The sequence below is a fragment of the Onychomys torridus genome, chromosome 1, assembly GCF_903995425.1.
Source record: "Onychomys torridus chromosome 1, mOncTor1.1, whole genome shotgun sequence".
Taxonomy (NCBI): Eukaryota; Metazoa; Chordata; class Mammalia; order Rodentia; family Cricetidae; genus Onychomys; species Onychomys torridus.
Window position 1 is genome coordinate 173113276 of NC_050443.1, and position 24322 is coordinate 173137597.

At 37.4% G+C, this 24322-nt stretch overlaps 1 protein-coding gene across 3 annotated transcripts in view; it reads left to right on the top strand.

Annotated features, from left to right (window-relative positions):
- Shoc2 (SHOC2 leucine rich repeat scaffold protein) overlaps positions 1–24322 on the top strand; it is a 91843-nt gene that overhangs the window by 26178 nt on the left and 41343 nt on the right. For all 3 annotated transcript variants that reach the window (XM_036172579.1, XM_036172585.1, XM_036172570.1), the window contains exon 2: positions 17284–18221. In XM_036172579.1, the coding sequence (XP_036028472.1) occupies positions 17519–18221 (703 nt within the window). In that variant the 5' untranslated portion in view covers positions 17284–17518. The remainder of the gene's footprint in view (positions 1–17283; positions 18222–24322) is intronic.

Genomic DNA, 24322 nt, shown 5'->3' on the forward strand with positions numbered 1-24322 from the left:
TGGAGAAACCTCTATGTAACTTGGTGGGAATCCACCATGCTGTAGTTCAAACCTGCACTCCACGCCACAGCCAGGGAACACGTACCTTGTCCTGCTATGAGCGATATGAACTAGGAAGGTGCTCTTAGCTACATTTATAATCTCTTCTTACACTCTCTCAGGTTTTAGGTGGAAACTCTTAGCACCATGTCTGGGTGCCTTTTGTAGCCAGAAGTTTCTCTGGGTTCTGCCTGGCGCCGAGGTCCCACAGCTGCATATAAAATAATCATTTAGAGACTTATATTAATTATCCATTGTATGGCCTAATGGCTCAGGCTTCTTGCTAGCTAGCTCTTAGATCTTAAATGAACCCATTTCAGTTAGTCTATGTTTTGCCACATGTTCCATGGCTTTACCGGTCTGCTGGCATTTTACTCCTTGGGTGGCTGGCTGGTGTCTCTCTGCCTCTCTTTTCTTTTCCTATCTTTCTTGGATTTTCCTGCCTGGCTTCATCCTGCCCTGCCATAGGCCAAATGGCTTTATTAATTAACCAATCAGAGCAACACATATTCAGTGTACAGAAAGACATCCCACAAGCACCATTGGGACAACCTAGGGTATGGGTGTGGAACTGTCTACTGGAACATGACTATTTGAGCAGTGGCTATCCTCTGAAGGCAGTGACTTCCCTTCTGATAGCAGCAGTCTACTGCCATTAATCTGTCAGCTCAGATATAACTCTGGGTCTGTTTCTTTCATCCTTTCTTTGATTTTTGTTTCTAAAATATCTTGTGAAATATTCCTATCATCTGTTATTTTTATTTGGTTATTTTAAACCAGTGGTTTAAAAATATATCGAACTTAATCTCTGATTTACATAGTAAATTTTTATAATATAACCCTCTTATTTAAAAAAGCCTAATCAATTGATAAGTAAAATATAAGAAAATTTATTTTATATGTCAGCATGTGGATTTTTAACATAATAACAATTAAGGAACAATGAAGCATTTGGTACACATTTTTCATGTTAATATGAAAATGCTCAAGTGCAACATTAGAAAATAAAACATACACATATATCACCACTGGTAGCTTTAGGTATAAACTGTTACAGAAGTGTGGTTATCAGTCACTGTCAGGTATAAATAAACCTTAAGTTTCAAGTTAAAGTTGTTTCTCTCTGGAATATATACATTACCTTTATAATTTAAGTTAAAAAACAGTTGAGGCTTATAGGTAAAATGGATATAGGTTCTGTGTGTTTATTACAAACAATTTTTCATCTAGCTGGCATTTGAAGATTATATAGTATGCAAAGATAGTTCTTGTGTGCATATTCTGCCCATAGAATTCCTAAACATTGGTACAACCCTGACTGAACTTATGAAACTCCTACATTAATTTAATTATACCCTTACTATGTTTGCCATTGGCTTTTGAAGTGTCTTCCAAATTTAGAATTACCTGGAGAACTCTTTAAACATATAGATTACTTCTTACCCTAGATACTCATTTGGTTAACATTCTTGGGCCAATTCCAACCATTGCTAAGATCCCAAATGGTTATCACTGATTGGCATTGATGGGACTTTCGAGATTTATTATTTGATTATTTTCTCTTTAACTGTTTCACTGCTTATAGAACATTTGATTTATAAAAACAATTCTGGAGTGTATCAGATGTAAATCTAAGTCTACCTGTGATTACATTCCCCCTTTCCCTTTAGGAATATATTTTCTCTTCATATTTATCCATGTCATCTTCCCAGAATATTCATAGATCATGGTGTCTGCAAGATAAAGTCCAAATTATGAAACCTGTGTAACAAGTTTTTCAAGATTTGACAACCTATATTTCCAGTCATATCATGGGCCCTGACTTCCAGTCATGGGAAAATTACTTACAATTTCGTAGTGCTTTCATGGTTTCTCTTGTGCTCAGGAAGCTGATGCCTACAGTACAAGCTTGTGAATCCTGTGGACTTTGAACCTCATCTTGCTCATCACATTCCCAGTTCCTCTGTTCTTAAAGTTTTATAACTTGTCTGTTTCTTCCTTACTTAAAATCATTGAAAGAATTTTGTAGTTAGAGTTTTCCTACCTGGCCCAGAGTCAGGACAAATCTCTTTCACCCACCAGGCCCATAGACGCTCAGACCCAACCAAGAAAGCACACAGAGACTTATATTGCTTACAAACTGTATGGCTGTGGCAGGCTTCTCTTGGCATTTCTGTGTGCTTTCTTGGTTGGGTCTGAGCGACTGTGGGACTGGCGGGTGAGAGAGATTTGTCCTGACTGGGCCAGGCAGGAAAACTCTAACTACAGAATTTCATCTTTTTCAATAAGCCCCAGATACAGTGTAGCATTTTACTCATAGGTGCATAGTAAACAGCTCATGAGTGAGTATAGATGGTTGGAAGGATGATAGGTTTGTACTAGGTAATCTTACTTTTTTTTCCTGACACTAGGTTGATATATGATTGATAATTTTTTTTTTTAACGAGAAAGTATATGGATCCTTTTAAATTTTTTTTAGTCAAAATGGATTTTACCGACATTTTCATACAAAAATGTCATTGTGCTTTGTTCATATTTTCCTCCCTGCTCTACCCTTACTTCTTTCTTCTTCTTTTTTTTTTTTTTTTTTTTTTTTCCGAGACAGGGTTTCTCTGTGTAGCTTTGCGCCTTTTCTGGAGCTCACTTGGTAGCCCAGGTTGGCCTCAAACTCACAGAGATCTGGCTCTGCCTCCTGAGTGCTGGGATTAAAGGTGTGCGCCACCACATTTCTTGATCAGTTACTTTTGTGGGGGGGGGGCATGGTTGTGAAGACAAGGTCTTACTATGTAGTTCTGGCTGTCCTAAGACTGACTCACTGTGTAGACCAGGCTGACCTTGAAATCACAGAGATCAGCCTGCTTCTCTCTCCCACATGCATGCTGGAATTAAGGACGTGTGCCACTTAGCTAGTCTTGATCAATTACTTTAGAATTCTGACTTATATAGCTTCTAATATAAAGCAAAATGACAATTTAACATCTTAGTAGCTCAACATATATATATATATATATATATATATATATATATATATACATACATACACACATACATACATATATGTGTGTGTGTATGTATGTGTGTATGTGTATGTGTGTGTGTATGAGAGCTTCATTATAAATAATGCTAGTTATAAATAATGCTAGATATAACCAGCCATTTCATTGAAGGTCAGTTAATAAAGATTGCATGAGGAAATCTAGAAAAATGAGTTGAGCTCTCCTTGACATGATGAGAGTTTAGCGTAACAGTTTACCTCTACATTAGAGGTTGCTTTAAATATCTGATAATTTGAGGGTCTTGCTTTTAGAAGTTGGAAGGATTCTGTCTCCTCTACTGCTTTGGTCCTCATGTATTTCTAGTTTTGGCCAATGGGAAGGGAGTGTGCTCCCATTACAGCTTTCTTACCTTTTCCCCTCACTGATCTTTCAGTTTGAGACCAAAAGGTGAAGCCAGAAGTTTCTCAAGTCTCCTTTAGTCTAGCAAGAGAATTTTTCTTTATTGACTTTATTGTGTTGCTAGTGACCTTCTGATAATTAATTTTTCATTTTCATTTTTAAATCTAGCAGTCAGCTGTTCCTTTTTCTTCTTTTCCTTTATAGAATTTGAGTACCCCTAATCTTCACTTCTCTAATGTTCCAAATTGCATTTTAGGCTTTGTTTGTTTATCATTTGCTATGCAGAACAGGATGGCCTTGGATTTATAAAGATCTCCTTGGCTTTGCCTCTAGACTGCCACCACTCCAGGCAGATTTTAGATGTTTTGACTAGGGATGCTAAAATGGGAAAGTTTATGCAAAATTTCCAAAATTCAGAAAATTCGAAGTTTAAACCGCTACTGGTCCCAAGCATTTTCAGTAAGGTCTGCTTCACTTAACTTGTACAGTATACTCATGGTTATCCACTAGAAAACAAAGTTTAATATTGGTATAAGCAACAAAGAGAAAATTACTTGAATAAAAATTGAAAATTGAGACATGGATCCACTTTAAGCAAGTGGATCCTAGTTTGAAGAAGGAATGTACCAGGAGTGAAATGAGTAAAATTCAAATTTAGTATGTATATAGTTATATTTGGAGAAAAGTGCTTTGAGGTAAAGGAGAGGAAGGATGCCTTGATATGATACATATTATAATTTCATATTTTATGTGTACTTTAATAGATGTTTGTAACAACTTTGGGGGCTGAGAATATAGGTAGTTCAATGGTAGTGTCTAGCATGTGTGAAACCTTCTAGATTTGGTCCCCGGCATCATAAAAAGGTAAACCAAAAAGTACCTAGTGCTTTTTAAAAGAAAGTTGAAACAGTGGTGTTAGAAGTTGGGGGGGTTACAGTGAAAACTAGAGGTATATCAGAGTAATATAACAAGAGTTTAATAACTTAATTTCTTTTTAAGACTAGGCACTTCCCAAAGTGGCTCTAATAATTAATATTTAATGTCTGTATTTGGTTTAAAACACAGACTTTGCCATTTTCTGTTGATGTAGTTCCAAGATAATGATGCAGTTTGATCAGTGTTTGGCAGTCTAGTAGATAACTTGCAGTTCTTTCAACACCGTGCTTCAGGTTTATTCGTTCAGTAGGTTAACCACAATTTGTGAAACTTGCCGCCAGCCAAGTTTCATCTGTAACTTACAACAGCTCCAAACAATTTTTTTTTTTTTTTTTTTTTGTATAAAAGAACCATAGTTTTAGTGTATGACATCAATGCATGGTTTAGGAATTTGAAATATCCTTGCTGGAGCTCATGAAGAGAAAGAGAAAGGAATAAAATACATGGAGCACAGGGAAATTGGGGAAAACGATTTTGTATCATAACATAGTAAACCCTTGGAACTTACAGCATAATATAAAAATTCTTAACTATAATGTTCCCTTTCTCCCTTAGTCATAATGGGGAACCAGTCTTCTCTGTTTAGCTCTTCTTAGTGTTCTTTCTGCCCTTACGTGTTTCCTTGTTGTGGAAAGTTCTTTGAGGATTTACCCCCTACATAAATATAAGCACCTTGAAAGTAGTAAACAGGATTGTTTTTAATCAGTATTTACATAATGCTTCCCACATGGGAGGAACTTGGCTGGCATATTCTTTCCCTAGGATTTTACTTGGTATCATCTCCTGACTTTGCCCAACCCCATCTCTTAGGTAATTTTTTCTAAGTTTTCTTCTGAAAATTTTAAGACTTTTTTATATCTAGGTCTTTGATTAATTTTGAGTTAAATTTTATGTAAAATATGTGATTTAGGCAAGGGTTTTAAAAATACCTATTTCATTTTTTGCACTACTAGGATTGAACCCAGAGCCTTGTGAATGCTAGGTGAGTACTCTCTACCACAGAGTAGTACTCTCTCTCCCTTTTACTTTTTCATTTGAAACTAATAACTGCTAGATTAATTGTAGTGAAATAGTTCGGCAGTAGTGCTGGAAGCTGTGTATAAAGCTTATAAAAGAAGGAAATAATCCTAAGAGTTTCCAGATAAGGAAGTTTGTAGATGAAGAAAAAAATGCTGAATTTATTGAGTTTAGTTGGTCTTCTTGCCTTTTATTTTGTGCTCCCTAGGGACTCACAGATGCTAGGTATTGGCTCTGTCTCTGAGCTCCCCTGCAGTCCTGCAGCCCACTTATAAAATAATTACTCAGAAACTTATATTAATTAAAACTGCTCAGCCATTAGCTTAGCCCTACCTACCACTGACTAGCTCTTACACTTAAACTCAGCCCATTTCTGTCAATCTATATGTTGCCACATGTTCTGTGGCTTTACCTGTGTTCCTGTTACATGCTGCTCCCTGGAGGGCAGGCTGGCATCTCCTGACTCAGCCTGCCACTTCCCAGAATTCTCCTTTCATTTTGTCCCGCCTATATTTCCTGCCTGGCTACTGGCTAATCAGCGTTTTATCAGTCAATCATAGCAACACATTCACAGCATGCAGATATCCACAGCATTTGTCACAGCACGCATGGGGGCCAGAGGTCAGCCTCTATAGGTCCTCACTTTCCACCTTGTTTGAGACAGGGGTTTAACTTGTTGTTCATTCCTGTATATGCTAGTGTTCTGTAGTTTTAAGCATACAGGTTCTATGTGCATGTGATTGACTATACACAAGTATTTTATTTTTGGAGCTAATGCAAATTATGTTTTAAATTTTGGTGTAAATTTTTTTGTTTCTAATTTCTTCTAGGACTGAGGTGGACTCATTTAGTAGTTTAAAGGAAGTTTTGGAGATTCCATTCAGTGTCATATAGACAATCGTGTCTGCAAATGAAAGTATATTTACTCTGTATGTGTGATCCTGCTCCCCCCCCCCCCCCTTTTGCCTAGCTAGGACTTTGACAACTTTGTAGAACAAGTGTGGTAAGAGAAATTAATTTTTAACCATGTTCTTGAAGATTTTTGTATTGCTGTTCATGAAGATTATTGACCTGTTGTGCTTAACTCATTTGTCTAGTTTTGATATAGGGTACTTTGTCCTCAAAATGATTATTTCTTGGAGGAGATTATGTAGAATTGATATTCTTTTTTAATTTTTTGAACTTTTTATTGGGATATCTTGAGTGGGAACCATCACCTTAGGGCATGCTCCTGAATTGATGCTCTTATTTGGATGTTTCTCACAATTCATTGACACATCTGTGGCTGATGGTTTTCTCATTTTGAAGGGTTAAGACTGCTTTCAACTTTTTTTAAATTGATAATTATTTATATATAATTAGTCTTGAGTTTTTATAGTATCTGATTTCAAAGGGTTTAGCCCATTTTTATCTGTTGTTGTACATCATTGCAGAATTGTCTCCAAGTGTTCTGTTGTCCCTGTAATATGGGCTCTTCAGTGATCTCTCCCATTTGCCTGTTTTTATCTTTGTCAGAGTTGATAAATGTTTATCAGTTTTGTGGATTTTTAAAAATTGAGTTTCTGCTTTTTTAGCTTTGATTTCATGGGTTTCTTTTTGCCTATTTCTTTCTACTTTCTTTGGATTTCATTTACTTTTCCCAAGTATCTGGGTGTGGGAATTTAAATTATTGGGATTATATAGTCTAATATTATCATTCAGGTTTGAATATTTCCCACTAAGATGCTGCTTATATCCTATAGATTTTGATATTTTTCATTTTCATTCTGCTCAATGAATAATTTTCCTTGTTAACTTCCTTCTTGGCCCATAGGTTTATTAACAGTATGTTCATTTTCATATGTTTGAAGAATTTTATTATCTTATCTGCTTCTGCTTTTTAGTCTTCTTATTGTCAGAGAACATACATTGTATGATTTCACTTCTTTAAAATTTAAAGTTTCTTTATTTTTTAGGATAAAATCTATTTTGGTATATATTTCATGGACCCTGGAAATACATGTGTATTTATTTTACTTTTATTTTCTATTCACCTAGTTCCTGTTAGGTTTATTTTGGTTTTTCTATAGTGAGGTAATTCCCCCCATAGGTGTGTGTGTGTGTGTGTGTGTGTGTGTGTGTGTGTGTGTGTGTGTGTGTGTATTTTACTTTTTTGGTGTGTGTGTATTGTGTGTTGTGTTTTGTGAGCTAGAAGTCAGTAATCAGATGTCTTTCTCAGTTGTTCTCCACACTAACTTTTGAGACAAGGTCTCTGACTGAACCTGGATCATTTAGTCAGACTAGATGGGTATCAAGTCCCCAGGATCTCCATCCCAGCCCCAGGATCACAGGTGGATGCTGTCATTACCAGCTTTTATGTGGGTGCTGTGGACCTGAATTCCAGTTCTAATGGTGTGCAGCATATACCTTACCAACTGAGCCATCTCCCCAGCTCAGGTCTTTCTTCTTTTATCAGATGAAAATACTTACATATTTTGAAGCTCTATAGTTTTGAGAAGATGCATTTAGTGATGTATTATTTTCTTAAGAGACTTGACTTTCTTTATATTATCTCTCTCTGTCCCTGGTAATGCTACTTTGATACTGATTGGTTAATTCTAGATTTTGTTGATTGATATTTACATGGTGTCTTTTCCCGTAGTTTTTTTTATAATGTATTTTTATTCTTTGAGAATTTCATACACGTATCCTTTCCCCACTCCAGTTCTCCCCAGCACCCTTCCCATTTTTCCTCAACTTTTTTTTTTTTTTTAAACCCACAGTCCAGTTAGTGCTGCTTGTATGCATACTGGTGTATTGACATCTTTTAGAGCATGGGCAGCCTACCAGGAGGCACACCTGTTAAGAAAACTGCTTCAACCTTCCCCAGCTGTCAACTATCAATAGCTTCCAGCTAGGGGTGGGAATTTCTGAGCCCTTCACTGTTCATACTGGCTTGATCTTATGGTGGTCTTGTGTAGGCAGCCATAGCCACTGTGAGTTCACATGTACAGTGGCCTTGTCAGGCCTAGAAAATGATGTTTTACAGCAGTCCTTCCTCCAACTACTAGCTCAATTTGTACCCTTTCGTCTTTGATCTTCCCTGAGTCCAGCAGGTTGGAGACATGATATAGATGTCTCATTTAGGGTTGGGTACTATGATGTCATTTCTTCTGTGCATGGTGACCAGTTGTGACTATACTAACCACTATCTGTTGTAACGAGAGTTATGATGAGGGTTGAGAGCTGCACCAATCTTTGGGTATAACAATAAGCATATTTAGTAGACAGTTTGCTTCTGTGTCTATTTAGTAGTCCATAATCTTTTGTGACTGATTCAACCCCAGCTTCCTGGCCCAGTTTCCAGTACCAGGCATGAGGTTCCTCTGGAGTGGGCCCTAAATCTAATTTATAGCTGCCCTTTGTGTCTTTGTTGACTTTTTTATAGATTATTTATGGTACTTAAAATCATTATGTCTTTTTAATTGTGTATTGCTATGTGGGAACTGTTTAGATTTAACATTGTTGTGCTTGGATTTAAATGTGCTGGCTTATAATCTTTGTATTCTCTGCTGCTCTGTAGATTACCTCTGTGAGTCTGCTGGGCGACCAGCTCCAACTTACTCCCACCTTCGAAGGGTTCTTGGGTGGAGGAGAGAGGAATGAGAAAATATTAGATAGAAAGATAGACCTAGAAGATGAGGAGAAAGACAGAGACACAGACCTCTTGGGTGGAGGAGAGAGGAATGAGAAAATATTAGATAGAAAGATAGACCTAGAAGATGAGGAGAAAGACAGAGACACAGAATTGCTTTGGGTGGGCCTGAGTCAATACTCAGCAGCCCCTTCATTTATTCAAAAGGGCTTTTTATAATATGCTAAGGGGAGAGGCAAAAGACCTCCCCCTTGCAAGATCAAAGCACACTGTAGAGCCAAGTGTAGACCCTTCCAAATACCTGGTAAACATACCCATGGCCAAATCATCTCCTTACGTAGCCCTGCTGGGTAAAGCAAGCTCAGATTTTCTGACCTTGAGTAATTCCTCACTAGATAGCCTCTGTGGGCCTCCACAATTACCTGAACATTGTCTTAAGGATTTCATTTTATCTGTAGTGATTGTATACATCCTTATATTGTCTCTTCCTCCTTGTGATGATTAATTTATGTCTTGTATAGTATCTGTTCTTAAATTTTTATCATTCTTGTATCAGAATTTTACCGTTGCAAGGAGAATGTACTTAGCATAGTTGAAGTCTTTTTCTTTTCATTTTATGATACTGCCATCTTGACTGTTATTGTTTATGTGTTAACAGCCATCTTGCTTTCAAAAGTAAAACATGGAAGAAGAAAAATGTTGCATTTTATTCATCTATATCCTTTTACCTTCTCCATTGGTCTTCCATTTCTTTTTTTTAAAAATTATATATATATATATATATATATATATATATATATATATTTATTTATTTATTTATTGAGAGTAGATTCTTTTCTCATACAATACATCCCGACCACAGTTTCCCCTCCCTCCACTCCTTTCAGCTCTCTTCCTCTCACCTCTCTCCTTGATTTACTCCCCCTCTGTTTCCTCTTCAGAAAAGAGCAGGATATCAAGAGACAATAGCCAAATGCTACAAAACAAGATACAATAAGACAAGGCAAAGATCTCATATTGAGGCTGGACAAAAGAACCCAATAGGAGCAAAAGAGTCTCAAGAGTGGCAAAAGAGAGACACACCTGTTCCCACTGTTAGGAGTCCCCCCAAACACGAAGCTAACAGCTATAACATATACTCAGAGGACCTGGTGCTCGCTGCTTCAGTTTCTCTGAGCTCACAGGAGCCCTGCTTAGTTGATTCAGTGGACATGTTCTCCTGGTGTTAACCACAGCCCCCCCCCCCCCAACCTCCTCTTCTGTGGGGTTTCCTGATCTCTGAGAGGAGGGACCCAATGGATACCTCCAATTTAGACTCTCCACATAATGTCTGGCTGTGGGTCTCTGCACCTACTCATACTGCTGGGGGAAGCCTCTCTGATGATGACTGGACAAGGCATCCATCCATGAGTATAGCAGACTATCATAAGAATCATTTCATTATTTTTTGCTAGTTGTGTTTGGTTCTGCCCTAGGGCTCTGGGCTATTCAGTCTCTGGTTCCTGTCCATCCAGGCAGTGTAGGGCATGGGCTCTTTCTGGTGGAGTGGGCTTCAAGTAGAACCAGACATTGGTTGGCCACTCCCACAAGTTCTGCCCCACCAATGCCCCAACACAACTTGCATGCAGGACAGATTGTAGTTTGAGGGTTTTGTGGCTGGTTGGTCTCCAGGTTTCTCTTTCCCTGTTTTTATGCCAGTACCATGCATTTGTTTGTTTGTTTTTTGTTTTCTATAGCTCTGTAGTACAACTTGAAATCAGGAATGGTGAGGCCTGCAACAGGTTGTTGTTGTTGTTGTTGTTGTTGTTGTTGTTGTTGAGGATTGTTTCAGCTATCCTGGGTGTTTGTTTTTTCGTGTGAAATTGAGAATTGTTCTTTCAAGCTCTGAGAAGAATTGTGTTGGAATTTTGGTGGGGATTGTATTGAATCTGTAGATTGCTTTTGTTAGGGTGGCTGTTTTAATTATCCTACTGATCCATGAGCTTGGGAGATCTTTCTATCTTCTGATATTTTCTTCAATATCTTTCTTCAAAGGAAGTTTTTAATCATACAAACTTTTCACTTGCTTGGTTAGAGTTACCCTAAAATTGTTTGAGGCTACTGTGAAGGGTGTTGTTTCCCTGATTTCTTTTTCAATCTGTTTGTCATTTGTATAAAGGAGAGCTACTGAATTTTTTGAGTTAATTATGTATCCAGCCACTTTGCTGAAAGTGTTTACTAGCTGTAGGAGTTGTCTAGTGGAATTTTTAGGGTCACTTATGTGTAATAGTATCATATCGTATGCAAATAAAGATACTTTGACTTCTTCCTTTTCAATTTGTATCGGCTTGATTTCCTTCAATTGTCTTATCGTTCTAGCTAAGATTTCAAGTACTATATTGAGTAGATATGGAGAGAGTAGACAATCTTGTCTTATTCTTCATTTTAGTGGAATTGCCCTTGAGCTTCTCTCTATTTAATTTGATGTTGACTATAGGCTTGCTGTGTGTTTAGTATGTCTTTTGTATCCCTAATCTCTCCAGGACTTTTTATCATGAAAGGATGTTGATTTTGTCAAAGGCTTTTTCAGTGTCTAATGAGATGATCATTTTTTTCTTTGTTTGTATGGTGGATTACATTTACTTATTTTCATAATGTTGAACCGTCTCTGCATCTCTATGATGAAGCTTACTTGATCATGGTTGATGATCTTTTTTCTGTGTTGTTGGATTCAGTTTGCAAGTACTTTGAGTATTTTTGCATCTATGTTCATGAGGGAAATTGCTCTGTAATTTTCTTTATTTGTGTGCTTTGGGTATCAGGGTAACTGTGACCTCATAAAAGGAATTGGCAATGTTCCTTCTGTTTCTATTTGATGAGTATTGGAGTGAACTCTTTTGAAAATCTAGAATTCTTCACTAAAACCATCTGACCCTCGGCTTTTTTTTTTTTTGGTTGGAAGACTTCTAATAACTTCTTTTATTTCACTACAGATTATAGATCTATTTAAATTGCTTGTTTCATCTTGATGTACCTTTGGTGAGTGTTACCTATCAAGAAAATTATCCATTTCTTTTAGAGTTTTCAATTTGATGGAGTACAGGTTTTTAAATTATGTCCTTATGAATCTCTGGATTTCCTTAATGCCTGTTATATCCAGTTTTCATTTCTGATCTTGTTAATTTGGACATTCTCTCTCTGCCTTGGATAAGGGTTTGTCTATCTTGTTGATTTTCTCAAAGATCCAACTCTTCCTTTCATTGATTCTTTGTTTCTATTTTATTGATTTCAGCTCTTAGTTTGATTATTTCCTGCCATCTACTCTTCCTGGGTGAGTTTGCTTCTTTTTGTTTTAGAGCTTTCAGATGTGCTGTTAAATTGCTAATATGAGATCTCTCCTTTTTTTTTTCTTATAGCACTTAGTGCTATGAACTTTCCTCTTAGTCTTGTTCTCAGTGTGTTCCATCATTTTGGGTATGCTGTGTATTCATTTTCATTGAACTCTAGTGTGACTTTAATTTCTTTTTGTTTTTTGTTTTGGCCTGTATTTCCTTCAGTAGAGAGTTTTTTAGTTTCTATGAGTTTGTAAGCTTTCTGTTCTTTCTGTTGTTGATATCCAGCTTTAATCCATAGTGGTCTGCTGGGACATAGGGAGTTATTTCAATTTTCTTGCATCTCTTGTGATTTGCTTTGTCTGAGTACGTGTTCAGTTTTGGAGAAAGTTTCATGAGGTGCTGAGAAGAAGGTATAGTCTTTTGTGTTTGAGTGGAATGTTCTGTGAAATGTTAGGTCCGTTTGGTTTATAACATCCATTAGCTCTAGCATTTCTGTTTAGCTTTTTTCTAGATGACTTGTCCATTGATAAGAGTTGGGTATTGAAGTCTCCCCCCCATTAGTGTGTGACGATTAATAAGTGATTTAGTCTGTAGTCTGTAGCAGTGTTTGTTTTACCAAAGTGAGTGCCCATGTGTTTGGGGCATAGATGTTAAGAATTGAAATGTCATCTTGGTGGATTTCTTTTGATGTGTATTATAGTGTTCTTCCCCATCTCTTTTGATTAGTTTGGTTCAAAGTCTGTTTTGTTAGATATTACCACAGCTACACCAGATTATTTCTTAGGTGTTGTCTATCCTTGATATTTCTTGTATGCAGCAGAAAGATGGATCCTGTTTTTGTTTCCATGTTAATCTGTTTCTTTATTGAGGAATTGAGACCATTGATATTGAGAGATAATAATGACCAATGATTGTTAATTCCTGTTATTTTATTATCGTCATCCTTGTTGGTGGTATGTACGTGCATTCGGGGCTTGCTTTCTTTTTAGTTTTGCTGGTCTTAGATTGCTTTCATGGGTGTAATTAACCTTGGTTTGGATTTTTCCTCCTAGTAGTACCATCTATAGGATTGGATTTGTAGATAGATATTAGTACCTTATTTTCTTCATCTGTGGTGATTGAAAGTTTTGCTGGCTATAGTAATCTGGGCTGGCACCTGTGATCTCTTAGAGACTATAACACATCTGTCCCAAGTTCTTTTGGCTTTTAGAGTGTCCATGAAGATGTTGGGTGTAATTCTAAAAGGTCTGCCTTTATATTTTTACTTGATCTTTTTCTCTTGCAGCTTTTAGTATTTTTACTTTGTTCTGTGTGTTTAGTGTTTTGATTATTATGTGGGGAGGGGTCTTTCTTTTCTGGTCCAATCTCTTTGGCACGTCCTTCTTTAGGTTGGGGAAATTTTTCTTCTATGACTTTATTGAAATATTTTTGGGCCTTTGAGCTGGGATTCTTCTTCTATCCCTAGAAGACCATAGGTTTGGTCTTCTCATGGTGTCCCAGATTTCCTGGATGTTTGTGTTAGGAATTTTTTAGATTTAACATTTTCTTTGACCGATGTATCCAGTTCTTCTATCGTATCTTCAGTGCCTGAGATTCTGCCTTCCATCTTTTTTATGTTGGTGAAACTTGACTCTGTAGTTCCTGTTCGCATGCCTAAAATTTTCATTTCCAGAATAACCTCAATTTGTGTTTTGTTTATTGCTTGTATTTCCATTTTCAGTCATGAACAGTTTTATTTTTTTTTCCTTCAACTTTGTGTTTTCTTGGCTTTTTCAAAGGGATTTATTGTTTCCTCTTTAGGACCTCTAGGTTTTAAGGTCTTTTTCTTGTACTTCAGCTCTGTTGGGATATTCAGGGCCTACTGTGTTAGGATAGCTGGACTCTGGTGGAGTCATATTGTCCTGACTGTTGTTATGTTCTTATGCTGGTATCTGGGCATCTGGGTTTGGGGTGATTATAGGTCTAGGAAGTGCTGATTTCTGGGTTTGTCTTTGTTGGGTAGGTGTGTTGTTCCTTGGTTTCCATTTCCTCTCTGGATTTTCAGAGTGTGTTGGCTATGTGTTGCCTGTTTTACTGACTTGTGCTGCTGGTTTGTTCACCTGGAATGCTTGGTAGTGTTGGAGGCTCAGGGAAGGGGAGGCCAGGGGGAGATGGTCTTTTGCAGTGCTTGGGGTGACCCTGAGGATTAGATTTGGGATAACAGAGAAGAGTGGAGAATGTCAGCAAGCAGCCTACTTGGTTTTCTGGCAAATGTGGCCTATGGTTGAACAGGGGGTGTTGGCTCAAGTTGGGGGCCAGGATATAGTAAGTGTTGAGTTTTAGAAACCTATGTTGTGATTTTACTGAACTTTCTTGTGAGACACCATGTGGTTGCTGGGAATTGAACTTAGGACCTCTGGAAGAGCAGTAAGTGCTCTGAACTTTCTTGTATTGACCAGTCCAGTGAGTTTTACAGTTTTTATTTATTATGACTCTTGGTTGTAAATTTTTCTGATTATTTCCTTGTATCTTTTGTTCTGAAAAGTTTTAAATGTTTGCTTTCAAGAGTATGCATAATTATTTGTTGGAGCCTTTTTATTTTCCTGAAGTGTTATTATTATCAGATTATTCAACAGGATCTTTTGATATCAGCTGATCATCTTTTCTCTTTAGAGTATTTTCTTAGTTCTTGGTATAATGAATAATTTTAGATTGCATCATAAACATCTTGAGAAACTGGTTTCTATATGTCTTCAGTTTTCTCAGAGAATTAACTGGTTCAAAACCAATGTCTTGGCCCCTGTAGTGGCCATTGGTTCACTTAGTTTTCTGAGCTTTTTCAGTTGTACTCTGCTCTGCCCTGCTTCTGTCCCATCCTAATACTAACCTCAAACATGGATATGCAGTAAGTATCCTGTGTAACAATTAGGTCCTCAGAGCACTTGTTTTGATTTCGCAGGAATTATGTCTGGGAATACTAAACATAGTGAAAGAATGTTCCTCTGTTTAATATTCTCTTCTGCTGGGAGATGATGATAGATCATTTTTTCACTAACACTTGTTTGGTGCAGGGCAAGAGATCATCAACAGAGCTCTTCCTCATCATACAGCTTTTCATGAGGAGAAACAGGAGAGGGCACCCTTTGACCTGTAATTAGCTCAATGCAGGCTAGGAAGAGTCAGCAGGCTCTTCTTCATACTCCTTAGCTGCTGGGCTAATGTGAAGGGGGATGTGTTCATCTTTTCTTGAAGCTAGTACAAAGTTGGAATGATTGGAAAGCTTTCATTTCAGTTTTTGTGGCCCCAGTGGCAGTGAAGGGGTGCTGAGAACTGACTTATTCTGTGTTCAAATATAGTCAAACCAGTGCCACCCTACAATGCCCCCCTCTCTACAGTCCTTTGACTAGAAAAAAACTGCTCTTGGAACATTTCTTTATTGCTGCTTGTTAGTGTCCATTGGTTGTTGGCATCTGCACCATCCAGGCTAGGATGTAAAGGAGGCTAAACAAACAGCAAAAGAAAAGAAAGCAAAACGACAGGAAAATCCCAGGGAACTTAGTACTAGGTAGTTCCTAGAGTCCATGGTCCCTTGTCTGTCACCTTTTCTATACTTTTCAGAGTCTTTTTCTTGTTTCCTTATGAATTTTATCTAGGTTGTGATAATTGGAAGTGAGGAGTAATGAGCTTACTTGTCTGGAGCCTAATGTGTCCATTGTAATTCAAGACATAATATTTAAAGCTTTTATGTCTGCAGTTAAAGCAAAAGAAAATGTTTAGTACATATGGCCTACTGGCTTTTAAAAATATTATGATCTTTATAGTTTTTATACCGACTAATTTTTTGTTTTTGTCTTTAAACAACATTTTCCTATATGTATTCATGGTCCTCCTGCCTTGGCCTCTCAAGTGCTGGCATAACAGGTGTATGCTACCACATTGGTCCCAATGATAGATTTCCCCTTTTTATTTAGCTTATATTTAGTGTGGAAAGTAATGGGTTTCACTATGAGATTCTCTAATTCCAATTAGGTTGTACTGGCTGACTAAAAGTCTTAGAGGTTCTTTGTCCAGCACTGGAATTATAAGTATACACCATCATGCCTGTCTTTTGGCATGGTTGCTGGATTAAACTCGTGTGTATGATTGTTTGACAAGCACGTTACAAACTGAGCTATCTCCCTAATCCCCTTTTATACCTAAAAGAATCTTGTGCCATTAATCTTTCGTTTTCAGTTCCTAAAATATAGATAGCAGTGGAGATGACTTTTTGTCACTGTTTTCCAAAGGTAGCCCTTATATCTCCATGCATCAGAATCAACTAATATACTTATTATAACTCTTCCTCCTGAACTATGTACCCTTTCCCCCTTACAAATCTCTCTTCATTCGTTTTGTCCTTTACCACTCCTTAGTTTGTGTTGGCTTTGAGGTCTTTCCTGTTATCTAAAGCCATTTGGTTAGTAGTGTAGATATAGCAGAGTCAGTGTATTTGTTAAGTACAGGTGATGGATATGCGCTGCCTAATTTGTTCTAGATTCTGTCAGTACTCCAAAGATTAATGAGCTAGTTAGTTAAAATACTAAAAAGGTTTTTCTGTTCTTCTGTGTCTGTTTAATTGGGGACAATTTATTCCTAATAGGACTGTTACAGTCTCATAGTAAAAGGTTAAAAAAAAAAAATGAATCCAAGTTAACTATGATACAAAGTTTTGAGAGCTCAAAAGTAGGCCAGATAACAATGCTAATAATTAAGTACTTTATATGTATAAGCACTATTCCAAGGACTTACTTGTTAAGTATATGTAAGTTATGTGAAGGGAGGTCTTATGTATTCTTTTAGCTTTGTCCTTTGCAATTAATGTTTCCTTATAGAGGGGACTTGAAATTCCACAGTGATTGCTTAGAGAGAATTTCCATAATGTAAAGTATAAATAACCTAAGGTAATTTACTGCTGTTTGTGTTGTTTCAGGAGTTTTAATGAGTCACTGACTGATCAGCACCATTTTACCAGTTGAACTGAGTTATCAGAAATGGGCATAGTGCTTTTAGAGCCAACATGTAACAGATGGATGCAACGCCAAGCTGATTACGTCTTCATGCCAACACTCTTTTGACTGTACAGGATCTTTGTCTCTTCATCTTTGATCTGGATTGCTGGCAGATAAAAGGAGTTCATGTAGTGTTTTGCTTAAGCTTGAGTCACCATGAGTAGTAGTTTAGGCAAAGAAAAAGACTCTAAAGAGAAAGATCCCAAAGTGCCATCTGCCAAGGAAAGAGAAAAAGAGGCAAAAGCTTCTGGAGGTTTTGGGAAAGAAAGCAAAGAAAAAGAACCTAAAACCAAAGGGAAAGATGCCAAAGATGGAAAGAAGGATTCCAGTGCTGCCCAACCAGGGGTGGCTTTTTCAGTCGACAATACGATCAAACGGCCAAATCCAGCACCTGGGACTAGAAAAAAATCCAGCAATGCGGAGGTAATTAAGGAGTTCAACAAATGCCGGGAGGAGAGCTCAATGCGCTTGGACTTATCCAAGAAGTCCATACATATACTGCCACCATCAATTAAAGAGCTGACTCAACTAACAGAACTTTATTTATACAGTAACAAATTGCAGTCCCTTCCAGCGGAGGTGGGCTGTCTAGTAAATCTCATGACACTGGCTCTCAATGAGAACTCACTCACTAGTTTGCCTGACTCTCTTGATAACTTGAAGAAGCTGAGGATGCTTGATTTACGGCATAATAAACTGAGAGAAATTCCTTCAGTGGTCTATAGGCTCGACTCTCTCACCACTCTATACCTTCGCTTTAATCGGATAACTACTGTGGAAAAGGACATCAAAAACCTACCGAAGCTCAGCATGCTCAGCATCCGAGAAAACAAAATCAAACAGCTTCCTGCCGAAATTGGTGAGAGGATCTGGGATGCTATTTGTAGTACTTGTTAGCTAACTAATTTTGTTGAGTGCTTTCCATATTAGAAATTTCTCAACTTGATTATTTTATTGGCTTAAGTGAGTTTTAAAACAAATACAATTAGACCTTCCTCAGACAACTGAAATCTGCTTTCTCATGAGAGAAAAATGAACTTAAAAGAGATTTGCCTAATTTTTAAGTTGTTACCTTAGCACCTATTTATTTATTTATTTATTTTTATTATTATATTTGTGTTTTAATTTTACACATCAGCCATGGGTTCCCCTGTCCTCCCCCCTCCCGCTCCCACCCCCACCTTCCCACCATTCCCTCCCCTCCATTCCCATCTCCTCCAGGGCCAAGACTCCCCTGGGGATTCATTTAAACCTGGTGGATTCAGTACAGGCAGGTCCAGTCCCCTCCTTCCAGACTTAGCAGATTGTTCCTGTGTAAGCCCAGATTCCAAACAGCCAGCTCATGCACTAAGGACAGGTCCGGGTCCCACTGCCTGGGTGCCTCCCAAACAGTTCAAGCTATTCAATTGTCTCACTTAGCCAGAGGGCCTGATCCAGCTGGGGGCTCCACAGCCTTTGGTTCATAATTCATGTCTTAGCACCTATTTTTAAAGTATCTTTCTAGTTATATTTTATATCAGCTATATATATTGCTATATCAGCTTTCCTATTCTAACCTCCTCTTTGTCTGAAAAAGGTTTATTCAAATTTGTACCACTTTCTACCTGGTTACCACCGACAATTGTCACATTACAGTTTTGTGGAAGAACACACCATAGGAAAGTATCCCTCTCTCCTCTCCATTTTTGAAAATACTTACATGTTCATTAAAAGTAAAGTGTAGCAGCTAGGTATAGTGGTGTGCAGCACCCAGGAAGCCCATTCTAGGATGATTACAGGAGCCCAAGGTTTGGGTCCCATCCTGGGCAACATAGTCTCAGAAACAACAACAAACAAAATTTAATGCAGAAAGGCAGAAAAGAGACCTATAATGCATGCATTGCTATTGACAGTTTGATAAATTTCATTTCAGTCTTATGTAGTAAACTAAATTATACTGAAACAAAGGAAAACTTTAAAAGAATGGTATAGGAGGAAAAGGAGCATAGAGGTATAAAAAGAAATCAACTCTCAATCCTTTTGAAATAAATTTTGGAGCATCTTTTTAGTAATGGAATAAATTTCTGAACCATATGGAATATATTAATTCATTAGCAGTTTTTGAGAAATTTATAAAGATAATGTCTTTGAGCCCATTTGATAAGATTTTTAAAATATCAAAATAAAAAATTGGATTTGGGAACTTCAGAGAAGTTTTTCATTTTGTTATAGGCAGCCTGTTTGCTTATGAATAACCAAAGAGGAGTTCAGTGTTTTGTTAACTGAAGCATTGTCTTATGGTAGATGATACAGGAAACTTCCTGACTTTTATGTTCTTTAGCTGTCAGGGGTATAGTGTTCTATGTTTGACTTTAAAAATATCAGTTAAAATTCAGATATGTTTTATTATATTTGACTTTACACACTTAAAAACTAACTTTATCTTAAGCAACTTCCAGCCCTAATCAGAGAAGTATCTCCTTACAGTGAGCATTGGCACTGTCTTAGTCAGTGTTCTGTTGCTGTGCAGACACTATGACCACAGAATCTCTTATAAAAGCATTAATTGGGGCTTGCCTAAAATTTTGGAGGATTAGTTCATTATCCTCACAGCAGGGAGCATGACATCATGCAGGCAGACATGGCATGGCGGTAGCTCAAATGTCTACTTCTGGATCCTAAGGTAGCAGGAAGAGAGAGAGATCCTGGGCTTGGCATGGGCTTCTGAAATCTCAAAGCACCAGTGACACATTTCCTCCAAAAAAGCCACATCTCCCAATCCTTTCAGATAGTACACTTCCTGGTGACCAAGCATTTTGTTTGGGTGTATGGGTACCATTCTTATTGATACCACCACAGGAGCCTCAGAGACTCATGATTGCCCAGTATGTAGAAAATAAACCACTTAAGTGGACCCAGCCCTAAACAAATCACTATTGCCCCTCTTAAGGCTCAGTGAACATCACTGAAATGGGGGGCAGAAAGTCTGTAAGAACCAGGTGATAGGGTGAAGGGCTACAAAAAGCCATTCCTTACATTGGATACAGCTATTGTAACTCACATCAACTGCAGTTTTCTACACTGGGCCCACATAAGAGCATGACTGTCAACTGTTAGTCCAGTAGATTCTGGGAAAGAAGGATCACTGTCTTTAGTTTTTTATTCTCTGCTACATCCACCAGCCTCCAGTGGACAGCTCCAAACCCATGGCCACACAAATGGCCCTGGCTAATCTTTGTGGGTCACAGAACAAAGCGAATAGACATGGCTGCATGAGAGAGATTTGTGGGAAAGGGGAGGGTGCACAGGTTGTAAGGACATGAGTATAAGAGCAGTCAGCATTCAGAGAGCACATCCATGAAACTAAAATACTATAATAATAAAGGAAATTAATTTTTTCTTAATATATTTAGAAAATCCAATATAGATATTTAAAGTAATGTGCATATACAGTATGATTCACTCCTGAATTATTAAAATAGTCTCAAGAACAGTCAGTGGGTGGAAATGCTTCATTCCATGTCTCCCATAGGAAAGTAGCTGTTGAGTGACATGTTTTAATATTCGCTTCAGTCAGAATTTAATTTTTGCATATAGCTCCTTGTTGACAGAAGTTTAGGCTATTGGAAAAAAATGCTGATTTTTCTTTAGAAATGTACATTAGTCTTTATCTAAACATTGTTTGGTGTTTGTGTTATACATGGTCCCCAAAGTTCAGTTAATTCACAAGTTTTCTCTCTCAGGATTTGCTTCCATAGGGTTTGCTCTCAATACCTGGTACTGAAGAAATGTCTTTTTCTGGGCATGGTGCTGCACATCTGTAAGCTCAGCAGTTAGGAGCCACAGTGGACCCTTCTCAACACCAAGCAGAAGTAGAATGTTATATAGGAATAAAAAGCTGGGGGAGGAGAGGCACGTGAGCTGGACCTGTTGAATGGAGGGGCGAGGTGAGAAGAGCTGAGGGAGCCACTGTACTGCAGCTGAAAGTCAGTATTCACTGGGTATGCTAAGGGTGCTGCCGCAGGCCATTTGTCCTGAGTTTCCTTTGGACCTGACACTCTTCATTTTTAATCTTGAAATGGGCTCTTTATTGTACAAAAAGCAGTCAAGAACTTTTGTTTCCAGAGAGAAATAGGAAATATCTATTCCCTTAACTGTTCTCATTGGTTCTTTTGAGTTCCCAGTTAAAGACATGGCTTTGAACCATCTCTTCCTTGGAGGTATGTTAAAATGGAAGTCAGAGTTAGAGGTTAGTTTAGGATGCTCTGGACAGTGAAGTTTTACAGCATTTTATTTTTCTAGGAAGGCTGTGATTATCATGCTTTGACACCAGAGATCAACCCCATCTTTGTCTTATAATTTCTTTTCTCTTGTTGAACATGTCTGGTTTAGAATTTTTTAAAGTAATTTATTAAATTACAATTTTCAAAATTATTCTTTATACAAATAGCTGAGTTAGAATATTTATAAAAGTATTTTTCTGTATTATATTCAGTAACATTACATATTATACAGCATCAATTTCATATGTTGATTGTCAAAACAACTTTTTTGCTAGTGGAATAATCTAATTGTTAAAGAGTATGCCTTTTGAAGACCATGATCATCATTTCTTCCCATTTAAAAACAACTCACACAGGACAGGAGAGATGGCCATCAGTGAGTACTGGCATAAAAAGGTATGGTGGTACTGGCTTTTAATTGCAGAGCTGAGGAGGCAAAGATGTGCAGATGCCTGGGGCCCAGTGAGCAGCAGCTAGCCTGACAGTGAGCCTCAGGTTCCAGGGAGAAACCCTTTCTTACAGACTACAAGGTGGGTGGTTCTGAGGAGAAAGGACACCTAAAGTTGTCTTCTGGCCTCCATCCCCTGAAACAGAACAAAACAGCCTTCACAAAGATGCGTGACAAGAAAGTAAAGTTAGTAGTATTTTTTTAACCTGTTTGATGTAACATTTATTGAAAATAAAGTCAGTTCTTAGCACTTGGCAGTGTTATAGTTCATCTAAGTCAAGTGGTATATAACCAATATGTAATAAATGTACAAATACTTGTTCATACATAATACAAAATAAACAGAATCAGTGGCTTTTAAAAAATTGAATGAATTTAGTATACTTTGTTTCTGATGTGTAATTTTTCTTTGAATTTTTTAGATCAATCTTAGGCCTTCGATATATGACTTGAATTGAATTTACTGAAGCCCAGTATTTACTTTTTAAAAAAATATTTTGCTATTTTATATTTCAGTTTAATATTCTAATAGATTTATAAGTCATTGTATTTTTAATACCTTAGTATCATATTTTAACATTCTGGTGTTAAATAATATTACAGTGTTATTTTCAGTATTACCTTAAATAGTAAGCCTTAATACCCTAAAAAAAATTTTAGGCCGGGCGGTGGTGGTGTACGCCTTTAATCCCAGCACTCAGGAGGCAGAGGCAGGCAGATCTCTGTGAATTCGAGGCCAGCTTGCCTCTTCCTCAAAAGCGAGTTCCAGGAAAGGTGCAATGATATACAGAGAAACACTGTCTCGAAAAACCAAAAAAAAAAAAAGGAAAGAAAAAATTAAATTCTTTTAGTTTTGCCAGGAGCAGTAGAATTGCTTTTAGGGATCCAGGCATTCTTTATTAAAACTATTATTTGAATTTTTTTTTTTTTTTAACAAATGACAGTAAATAACTTTACAGGAAAAGGAAATTGATAAAGAAAGGCCATAGGTGCTACTAAGTAACCCCTTTTAATAAAGAGACCATAGGTGCTACTAAATAACTATTAATTGGAGATCAGTAAGAAATCCTAGAGACTAGGAAGTGAAGTGTTACCACATTGTCAGATCTTTCACTAAAACAATAAACACCTGGAGGATAGAAGCTCTCATTGTTAAGAGAGACAATAAGAGAATTAGAAATAGTATTTGAGCCAGAGAAGTAACAGCAATCATAACCTTAGAGCGTGTTTCCCAGTCACAGGGTGCTTAGAGGAGCCCATGAAGTAAGTCTGTAAACAAGTGGGGAGCGAGGGTATGCTGGAGTGTCAGGTCTTTGTGTCTGTCTGAGTCTGCTGGTCAGTTGATCCCATTTCATTCAATATTTATTTCAAACTTTTTTCTTTTTTTATGTCTGCATTATATTTGAGTGTTATTTTTGTTCCATATTGTAGTTAGAGTTTTCCTGCCTGGCCCAGTTAGGACAAATCTCTCTTACCTGTCAGTCCCACAGTCGCTCAGACCCAACCAAGAAAGCATATAGAAACTTACATTGTTTAGAAACTGTATGGCCGTGGCAGGCTTTTTGTTATCTGTTTCTTTTATCTTAAATTAACCCATTTCTGTTAGTCTATACTTTGTCACATGGCTTGTGGCTTACCAGTGTCTTTACATGTTGCTTTTCATGGCGGTGGCTGGCGGTGTCTCTCCCCTTCTACTTCCCAGAATTCTCTTCTCTCTTGTCCCACCTATACTTCCTGCCTGGCCACTGGCCAATCAGAATTTTATTTACACAGAGTGATATCCACAGCACTTCCCCTTTTCTTTTTTTTTTTTAAGGAAGGTTTTAACTTTTATATAGTACAATTACATATAACAAAACAATTATTAAGCAAGAATTACAGTTACAATATTAAAGAAGATATCCTATCTATCTTATATTTGTGAGTCTAAGGTTTTATATCTAACTTATCTTTTATCATAACTGAGGAAATTATAACTATCTAGTCTTCAACCATCAAAGACCTCAGAAGGATATAATATTACCTGAGAACCAGGAGAAGGATGTAAGCATTTTTCAGGAGTCTTGTAAGAGTAGACAGAGACAGCTGGCAGCCTGGACAGTTATCTAATGTTTCGTAAAGTTGGAGCATTTGTTTTTAGCCCACAGGGCTAGAGTCTCTTGGTCACTTCTCTCAGTGTCCTGTAGAATGTTTGGCCATTTCCTCTGCGAAGCAGGAACCTGAAGGACCATTTTGTCAAGCAAAGTTTAG